This window comes from Pteropus alecto, unplaced genomic scaffold, assembly GCF_000325575.1.
Source record: "Pteropus alecto unplaced genomic scaffold, ASM32557v1 scaffold33, whole genome shotgun sequence".
Taxonomy (NCBI): domain Eukaryota; kingdom Metazoa; phylum Chordata; class Mammalia; order Chiroptera; family Pteropodidae; genus Pteropus; species Pteropus alecto.
Genome location: NW_006435762.1, coordinates 6805332 through 6816343, shown reverse-complemented (window position 1 = coordinate 6816343; position 11012 = coordinate 6805332). Strand labels below are relative to the sequence as shown.

General features: G+C 32.9%; 1 protein-coding gene across 1 annotated transcript in view; it reads right to left on the bottom strand.

Moving 5' to 3' along the window:
• Window positions 1-11012, bottom strand: part of NAALADL2 (N-acetylated alpha-linked acidic dipeptidase like 2) — a 799198-nt gene that overhangs the window by 608132 nt on the left and 180054 nt on the right. The window contains exon 2 of the mRNA XM_006910847.1: window positions 1553-2054. Within this exon, the coding sequence (XP_006910909.1) occupies window positions 1553-2054 (502 nt within the window). The remainder of the gene's footprint in view (window positions 1-1552; window positions 2055-11012) is intronic.

Here is an 11012-nt window from a genome sequence, read left to right as displayed (position 1 = left end):
CAAAACACTGCAAGGCGGGAGGATGGGAGAAGCTGTGGTACTTCTTACTCTCTGTCTTCAGTTGTGTCTCTGGCTGAGACACCTCACACACACACACACACACACACACACACACACACACACACACATACATTTGTGTATGCAGAAAGTTCCAAATTCTACCAAGTTACTCCCAACTCCCTTTGTTTCTCCAGCCTAGGTTCAGTAATGGTTTCATTTTGTTGTTAATTTCTGGACTGCCTCGGTGTCCCCAGATTGGATTCTCAGTTTTTCATCACAGATAGAATTTCTCTGCTTTAAATATTCAGTTTTCTATGCTCCTGGTTGGATACTGACTGATACAATAACTCATTATACTACAATAGATATCTTTCACGTCAATTCAGTATAAACAATTTTACATTGGGAAATACCATAGAAAGTGTTATCTGCATATTGAATATTTGGGGATGCTTATGCTACATTGAATAGCAGACACAGAAGAGGGTAGGAAGCAAATTCCAATTAGTCATTCCAATATGATATTCAGGAAGAGAATAATAATTCACCAACATCAATACATGTGATATTTTAGATTAAACGATCCATTTTCAGTAGGTATTTTCCTTAGACAATCCCTAGAAATAAACACATGCCTATATCTTGGCTGTAATAAGTCAGCGTAATCCAGAAAGAATATACTAGAAAAGTAGCATCCTCTCCTTTACCTACAAACAATATTCATATGATTCATCTATGGCTATCTTTTCTTAACAAACATGAAAAATATATGTGGAAGTTAATATCTAATCTTCCCCTTACAGTTCCTCACTTAAATGAACATGTAAACTGGGGAACACTTTAGAAGAACATGTATGATAATATAACAAGCAACAAAATTTTCAAGTTACCCATTGGTTATATGACATCAGTGGAGTTTTTCTCAAGAACTCATAATTAAGACCTAATAAAGAATAGTTTCTTATCAAAAGTCAACAGGTTCTAGCTAGACAAGTCATATGCAAACTTACCTTAAAAAGAGAGGTCAGCTTTTAGAATTGTCTGATATATAAAACTCAATGTGTTTCAATAAAAATATGCTTATTAGGATGCTCAGGGATGCAGGGGATCAAATTTTACCAGTGCTTGTCTTAGCTCCTGACCATAAGAGATAATTACTTCTGCCCATAAAGAAGGTTTTCTTTATTCTGATGTCATTAAAAATGCAATCATATGGTTAATGCCTTAGTTTTTATTACAAGTACATCCAACAGTCTTTGAATCTCATTAGACTACTTGGGCTTCCCAAGAGGGAGAAAATGCACTGGCTCAAGTCTTTTAGTCTCCATAGTAGCTATAGTTTTTATTATCAATTAATAAAACGGCATCATAAATTTGTATTACAGTATCATAAATCTGAAAATGTGTACCCCCTCTATGAAGAACATGCTGGTAAGTTATGTTTATCAGCTTGCAAGATTAACCTTAAACTATGATCACCAGCTCACTACTCTCTGTGAAACACCTTTCCCAGGAAATGCACCCTACCAACATCCATTTCTTCGATACCTACCTGAAAGACTTCTTAATGTCTTCTGCTTGGATTGTCTTGAGAATCTCTTGGTATAGCTGAAGATCAAGTGTTCCTGAAGATGTAGCATTTGAAGGGCAATTTTCATGTGCATAATAGCCTATCAAAATTCCAAAAATAAATAAAATGATGGCTGTACAAAGTATTTTTAAAAGGCAGCAAAAGTTGCAGTGGTTACTCTTTGGTGCAGATCTCGTATAATGGGTAGCATAGTCAGACTCTTCCTGAAGTCGTTGAAACCTGCCTTTGGGTGAAGTTGCTGGTTGAATGGAATCAAGATTGAGGTCCGCAGTCTCTGAGTTCTCCAGGTTCTGAGTCTCAGCACTGTCTAGCTGGAACTGATCAAAGCCAGGTTCTTCCAGTTCCTTTTCCATGTCCCACTCTAAGTCAAGGGCAGTGGCTTGAAGGTCATCATTGTCTAAGTACTGTGAATGTCCTGGAGCTCTTTGATCTGCACTGACCTTTTGATAGGCCATCTTTTTACCTGTGAAAATAAGGGAAGTATAGTTTCTTAAAATAAACAATAAAGAAAACATCCAAAGTGAAAACACAACAGTAAACTATATTATATGTCCATAAAATTTTCATGATTAAAATCAGCAGAAATGCATTGCCCCTATAGGAATATCATATATTAGTTAATTATTTATGTTTTAGTATTCATGTTACTAGAGGAAAAAATATAAAAGAAAAAAAAAGTAGAAGGTATTTAGTGAAATAGCTTATGAGAGAACAAAATATACACACATATACACACATATACTATTAACCTCTGAAGCTCAAGAAAAAAACTACAGTCACAAATGCACATATTACAATTAAGGCAAAATTTAAGCTTACACATTTTCAAAATCACTTTTAAGAAAAAACTAAGGACAAAAGCAATAAAACTGCTATTTGATAAGTTAAGGGGGGAATAAAAGACACTGGGATAATTTACATTACCAGAATCAATTTTTTAAAACACAAATTTAGGATAAGAATAGGCAGAACAACAAATGAAGTAGCAGCTCTATAGAAATATAAGCAGCAAAATCCGGTACATTACATAGTGATGAGTAATCAAAAGGATCGGAAAAATTTAAGGCTACCATGCAAGACCAAGGTGTTCCATGGAATTAGTGACACGAATTATCCTGATGCACTGAACTTTAAATACAAGTCTGAGATGGCATTTGTCCAAAGAAGGAAGCCTTCTGCCATGCTAGGAGAGTTTGGTTTCATAACCTTGCTACAGGAGTGACAGATGGAGGTTTTTCTCCCTACATAGTTTTGGATGACAGTTTGTTGTATCCTGCAGAGTGGTATTAGGATAACTAGGCTAATTAACTACAAGTGGTCCTCGATCTGTATTCAGTAACCCACTCGTGTGTTATAGTTGCAGATTAAGAGTATTCGTAACTAAATATTCTGTATATTAGATATGTCACTCCAGCTGGACTCTAAGGTCCCTCACTATATTTTATGATTTTTCTATGTGCCCCACTGTGGGCAAAAAACAGAGCTCACCTGACAACTGATTAGCCAACTACCTTAGGGCCAGAGGTTGACATATGAATGCCAATAAAAAAGATACAAACAAGAACTTCATGAAAGGGAGTGGCATTATGCACAGAATTATGGGTATGCACAGCTCCAATCTTGACTGGTAGAAGCCCATATAAATTAAAATGTTATGAATGTTTTAGAAAGTTCAAATATGGGTAACTAATTTGACAAAGGAGCCAAAAACATACAATGCAAAAGAGAAAGGCTTTTCATATAAATAAGGTGCTGGGAAAATTGAAAAGCCACAGGCAAAAGAATGAAACTAGACTGTTATCTAGCAGCATACACAAAAATTAATTCAAGATAGATTAAAGACAAATATAAGACCTGCAACAATGAAATACATAGAAGAAAACGTAGGTACTAAACTTATGGACCTTGATCTCAAAGAGGGCCTCATAAACTTGACCTCATAAAGACGGGAAGTAATAGCAAAAATAACGAATGAAACTCCATCAAATTAAAAAAGTTTCTGCACAGCAAAAGAAACCATCAAAAAAACAAAAATCCAACCAACCAAATGGGAGAAGATATTTGCAAGTAATACTTCTAATAAGAGACTAATATACAAAATATATAAAAAACTCAGACAATTCAACAACAACAAAAAAACAAACATTCCAATTAAAAATGGGCAGAGGACATCAACAGAAACTTTCCCAAGAAGATCTATGGAGGGCCAACAAATACATGAAAACATGCTCAGTAGCTATAAGGGAAATGCAAATCAAAACCACAATGGCATACTGGCTTACACGTTAGAATGGTTATCATCAATAAGACAAGAAATAACAAGTGTTGAATAGGTTGTGGGGGAAAAGGGACCCATGCACACTGCTGGAGGAAATGTAAATTGCTACAATCAGTAGGGAAAAAAAAAGTAGGGAGTTTCCTCAAAAACTTAAGAATAGAGCTATCATGTGACCCAGTAATCCATCTTCTGGATATCTACCTGAATAATTTACAAACATTTGTTCATAAAGATATGTGTATCCCTATGTTCATTGCAGCATTATTCATGGTAACCAAGACATGGAAACAACCTAAGTGTCCTTTGATGTATGATTGGATAAAGAAAATGTGCTACATAAATACAATGGAATACTACACAGCCATAAAAAGAATGAATTATCGCCATTGCAACAACATGGATGTGTCTTGAGAGTATCATGCTAAGTGAGATAAATCAGACATGAAAAGACAAGAACCCTATGATTTCACTTATATGTGGCATAGAAAACAGAAAGCAACGAAAGGACAAACAAAACAAACTCATAGACACAGACAACAGTATAGTGGTTACCAAAGGGGAAGAAGGGTGGGGGAAAGACGAAGAGGGTAAAGGGGGGGTCACATATTTGGTGACTGAGGGAGACTAGACTTTGGGTGGTGAGCACGCAATTCAATATATAGATGATGTATTAGAGAATTTACACTTGAAACATATAATGTTATTAACTGATGCCACCCTAAAAACTTTAATTTAAAAAAAGAAAGTTCAAATATAATTAAATATTAAACTTTATAAAATAAAGAATTATAATTCTCACCAGATTTCTCATAAACTAGGATTTGTTCTTACCCAGCATTGACTCAATAAATGAGTATCTAGTCCCTGTCAGTAGTGTGATAAACAATGAAGACAAAGATAAATGGATCCGTATTTCTCAAGTAGGGAACAATTCAGAGAAACAAAAGCATAAACAAAAAAGTAAGTCAAATAAAATATGCAAAGTGCAAAGGAGACTCAAGGGTGATTGATCCTACCAGAGAATATGGAAAAAGACTTCCCAAGTTACCTCTGATGCATTTTTGACAAGAGAGAGGGAGTTAACTAGGGTAGACCAGTGATATGAGAGGAAGGCATCCAGGCAAGGGAAAATCTACAAGCGCACAGAAGAATGAGAACATATGGTATGTGGATCAGCTGAAAAACCAGATTAGTATGTTTTGGCAATAGAGCACATAGGCCAGAGAAAAATCTAAGAAAGTTGATAAACTTCGTGGGCAAATGGTTTAACTTCTATGCAGCCCAGGGTCTTCGTCTGTGAAGTGGATACAATAATAATATAAACCCTACAGTGCTGTAATTAGAATAAATTGAGACAGTGAACCTAATATATCCATTGAATATGGCATGGGTTAGAAAGACATTTCTGGTATTAGAAGAGAGAGGATGTCAAAGATTATTGGGAGAAATAAAGTCAGTTCAATAAAGCAGAAGAAATTATATAATTGTGCAAGACATTGTGAAGGAGCGTAGGTTGCTTGATATCCATGTACAGACATATGATAATTATTGGTTTGTTTGACTTTTTTAACATTTAGTCTATATAAAGAGACTAAAACATTGTTTTATAGCACACATGACATGCCAGCTGTTATCATGCAGTTACTATGAATGACAAAACAGCCCCAGAAATAATTCTGCGGACTCTTTCTTTTGACTTCCCTCTTTCCTGCCCTCCCTCCCTTCTGCTTGTCCCCATTTCCAAAATAATTCAAGAAAGTGCAGTATTTGAATTCTGTCTTTGGTCACATCTAGACAAGCAGAGAAAAGGAGTAACGAGTAACGAATTGAGTTAGTAATAATTATTCAGGTTGGTTGGGGGCGATTAACTGATAAAGTATCTAAATCACACTTGGTTAAATAAAATAAAAGAATACTACAGGATAGAAAAAAAAACCTGAAACAAGTAGAACTAAAGAATCTTTAAAATCCATAATTCTAACCCTCTCATATTACAGAAGTAGAAACTGAGATCCAAAATTGAATAACTCCATTAAGACTGAGAAAGTGCTATTTGGGTACACACTTCTTAAGGTGACTGTGGTTTTATAAAGATATAAGACTAAAAAGTTGGCAGTAAACTCATGTTAAATGCTTCACAATTCAATTTATTTTAATATACATTATAAAATACTGCAATTTCTTAGCACTAGTCAATGTTTTTCTTGTTTGGTTTAAACATCAATACATTCCTATCATTACATGATACTATATTTACTTCTTTATTCAGTTCATGTATTATTGATTAATTTACTTAATATTGTCTCAATGTGGTTTTCTTGATTTTTTCCCCTCTCATTTTAATGAACCAGAGTCTCTCTAAAGGCTTTTTTCAAAAAATAAATTGTAGAACATGGTTTATATTGAAGGAATACTTGGCACATAGGAGTTACTATAAAAACGTGAGATTGTTATTTCTGACCTCTAATACAAACATTCAAAGTCGTTTCCCTGCAAATCACTTAAAAACCACTGCAGTGATGAGGCAGAGTTTTCATTTTCAGTTTGACAATAGTCATTCCATCACATGGACATCAGCAATTTAACGCTTTTCAAATATCAGACAGAACCATCAATTAAAATGTAATGCAGATACAGATATTAACTCCTCATCATGATGGATATCTGCCCGACACCCTTACGACGACTTTGGACTCATCACACCGTTATAAATTTTCACTAAATTCACCCTTACTACGACTTTGGACTAATACACATTTATAAATTTTCACTATATTTTATCTTCTAGGAGCGCAATATTTGGGTCAAAGGCAGATAGAGCCACTTGATGTAACAAAATCCAAAGTATTTTGGAAAAATTATCAAGAAAAGTATGTGATAGCATATACAATGAAGAATTTAACCACTTAAGAGTGTGTGTGTATATCCATTTCTTTAAAATTATCTTGCCTTAAGGAAATAGCATAGCTTTTGCAAAAATATAACATAAATCTCTGCTCTGTTTTGTTTCACTTTATCTAAAATAAACTCCTCAAAAATTAAACTGAGTAATAAGCTATTAAGTAAATAAAAGTTTGATAACATATTCAATTTTGAGTCAGCACAAATTATTTCATGAGTCCCACAAAGAATGTAGCTTTCTTTAAAATATCTATGCCCTATGAGACAAGTAAAGGACATATCACATTTCTTTAACCAGAAGTTTCAATTTCCAAGTGCAATGAAAATGTTATATTAAAGAAAAAAATCTTCAGCAAACTCAGCATGTATCATATAATTATACCATTCAAACTTCATATATCTTCTATTACTGATACGCAAAGTTCATTTAATTTATACTGTCATATTGCTTTACAGCTACTCTATGTGGGTAATTTCAAAAATACATGTAGCAGATTTTAGAATCAACCACATGAATCTTTCTCTAAAAATGATGTACTTTAATGTAGACTGGATCATAGAAACTTGTGACGTTTATTCAAATAGAAAAATCTGTAACATTCTTATATTCTATGTTGTGCCACTTGGTCTTTTTTATACAATGAAATTTTTATGAAAGGTAGAAAATATTCTCCATATTTTCAACATATCTTATTGATTTAAGTGAGATCCTTTCTTACCCAGGCCCACACCAGAAGCCAAACTGTTTTTCAAATTCAATATATTAAAATAATTTTTATAGTGAGTAGTTCTCTTTTAACCATAAAGGATATGTTTCAAGACCCTCAACAGATATACTATGTGCCTGAAACTGTAGATAGTATAATACTCTGTATATACTCCTTGTCCTATAGATATTTATGATAGTTTAATTTATAAATTTGTCGCAGTAAGAGATTAACAAAATAGATTACAACAATATACTATCAAAAAGATATGTGACTGTTGTCTGTTTCTCAAATATTTAATTTTTGTAAAACATTCACTCACAAAGTTAGTGTCTTTTCCATTTTAACTAAGCATTTATCATGCACTGTGGTTGTAAATTTTGCAGTTTTGAGGTGCTACAGAAAAAACAGTACACACATTTCTTCACAATTTCACAAACAGAAAATTTATTCTTACCATAAATTTTAGCAACTACAGAATTTATATTCTTTCTCTTTCCTCATTTAGAACTTTCACCTTTTCACTTAAAAGAAGCATGTTGCAGCTTCTCTTTGGCACATCTGAATTGACAGCATCACCACTCTTGCACTATGGTCATTTTTAAGTAAAATAAGGGTTATTTGAATACCAGCACTGTGATATCAAGACAGTAGATCTGATAAACAAGATGGCTACTAAATGACTAACAGTGGAGATGCTGGACAAATGGTCAAGTCACATTCTGGGCAGGACAAAACAGATAGCAGGAGATTTCATCATGCTATTCAGAAGGCAACACAATTTAAAACTTATGAATTGTCTATTTCTGAAATTTTTCACTTAATATTTTCAGACCACAACTGACTGCAAGTAACTGAGACCATAAGAAGCAAAACCATGGATAAAGGACTACTTTACATTTATCCCTTTATAAGGAACAAACAAACAAACAAAAACAGATAAAAGTTGAACTAAAAAGGTATTTTTTTTCTAGACTATGACAGGTTTAGATCAATAAAGAAATTTGTATTCTTACTGAGCATACAATTAGTTGAAAAATAAGTTGATACTTCTAAATGCTTTATTTCACACATTTTTAGTGGCTGAAGCTAAGTAAATTATATAGAAATAAAAGATGAATCCAGAAAAAGGCTAAAATTTTAATATGTAAAATACAATCTCTGGTAGCTGCAGATGTAGCCTAGCACAATGGATGATGAATATTTTAGATGATAAATACATGTTAACAAAAGTTTCATTTAATAAGTTATATATTACAAATGCCACTTAGAAATATAATCACAGCACTGTTACTTTATTGCTCAACAATCACAATGAGGGAATTTATTACATGAATGCCTGACTTTCGTAATCTCTAACTTAGTAGATTCCATAATTAGACTAACTGGTTCAAAATCTATCTCTGATATGTATTTATTAGACCAGTTACTTAATGTCTTTATGCTTAGATTTTGAAAACAATAATGGTGCTGCATCTATAGCATTACGAGTAAATGAGATAAATTATTAAAGGTGCTTATAACGAGTTCCATTATAAGCAATCCACTAATAAAGGATCACTGGAAAAATTCTATAGAGTTTAAAAATTTCTGGAGTGATCCTTTAAGGTACAGCCTTAATTAACTTAAATTATGACCAGAAGCCTTAAATTTCAATAACAAGAACCAGTGGGAAATGCAGTGGTCTACTCAAGCACTTTTGAGAGTGGGAAGCATCTACTAACTATTAGCTATGATTCAGATAGATAAGAGGAAAGTGTGGCTAATGTTTATACAAAAGTTATTATTACATTTGACTTACAACTACCAATTCTATATCTTGTTATTGCAGAGTTGTTTCTTGTTAGTCTGTTTATAAAAAGAACAAGAGAGCTTTTCCATAATGCTGAAGAGTTCAGTTTAATAGTTCCAAGAATTAGTAATAATTAGTCATGAACAGGAGTTATATATGTGTTGTAGAAAAACATGTTCGTCATAGGTGGTTGACTTGACCCACTGACTATGAAGATACCAGTAATATATAACTTGGTATAAAACACTATAGATATTATTAGAATTAGGAATACATATAAAGACTTTCCTACTTGTAAAATGTATTTTTCAAGTAAAATAAATGAATGGATCTGGTAGATTAATTTTAAAATATAAAACAGAATCTCAATTTCCTATGATAGTTCTATGATTGAATCTTTATTGTACAATGGGAAAAAAAATATTCATATAGCATTTCCCGAAGCTTTGAACATCAACTCATTTTCTAATTTGAGCGAATTGATCTGAGGTAAAGGCATTTCTTAGAAATGTCAGTGCATCATCAAAAGGCATTCATTATGCACCTTCGTGCAGTATTACTTTAGATGCTGTACTAGTGAACTATATGAGCGCCCAGAGGAATTTTAAAATTTAAGAATAGTCCTTATAAGCTAAAATCAGTTGACATAAATTTTTTCAGTACTAACCTAGTTTGTACAAATAAAGCCCATATTTGTGGAATACATTTTTGTTGTTGAAAGCTTTAATGGCTTCAATTTGAGAGCAGAGCAAAAGATAAAACTATAAAAACAGTAATTCAGAAGACTCTGTTCCCTGACTTAATTTTCCAGTATAATGAGATTTTTTTTCTGTCTGGTTTGGTGAAATAGCCCTGGCAATTGCTATAGTGTCTGTAAATGCAGTAAGAATTTCTTATTTAATTGCAATTTTGCATGTCAACTGCATATAAGAAGTGACAATAATTATTTGTTGTTCATGCTTTACTAATTGAATAGAATATGTAAAAAATAAAAGGAAACTATTATCTGTGCTTGATTCTTAGGGAAAAAAGTCAAAGTTTACTCTTAAATGGTAATAGCACATTAAATTTAGCAGATAATCTAGCTGAAAAGTATAAAACTCACTTTACTCTGAGGCCTGAGTTACACCGATCGTTAAATGATATGTAAAAAGTATGCTTATAGGATGCCAAATTAATGAGCTATAAGTTGCAAAATTCAGTCAAAATCATTTGAGGAAAAATTATTTGATGAAATTCAGCAGGTTTGTGTAAATTTGTTTTATACAGCTTGCATATGTATGACCACCTGGTCAGTTCCCTGAGTGGGCTGGCCTTTCTTTAGGTACCTGTGTGTAATCACAATTACTGTATGTAACACATTCTAACTGAATGGTTGGTTGAGCCCATCTGAGTTTCTGTATTTATGGTAATGTTTTTCAATATTAGAATGATATAATATAATTTACAATTTGGCAAACAGAAGAATTAATTTAAATGAACTAAAATAATACAGAGAACACTCTGTTTCCTGAACAGGTAGTTTGAACATTTAGTATTTTTAGACTATCTATCATGGGAGTTTAATTCTCACTAACATCACAAAACTTTCTACTTTAAGATGTGTAAACAGTTCCTGTTACTCCTGCATGGACTCTTTTCCTGGTCCATTTTGGTGTCTGATTCTACCTAGATTCTAGAGTATCTTTTTTTTTTTTTTTTTTTTTTTTCTCTTGTCTATTTTTTCTTTTTCCCAAACTCTTA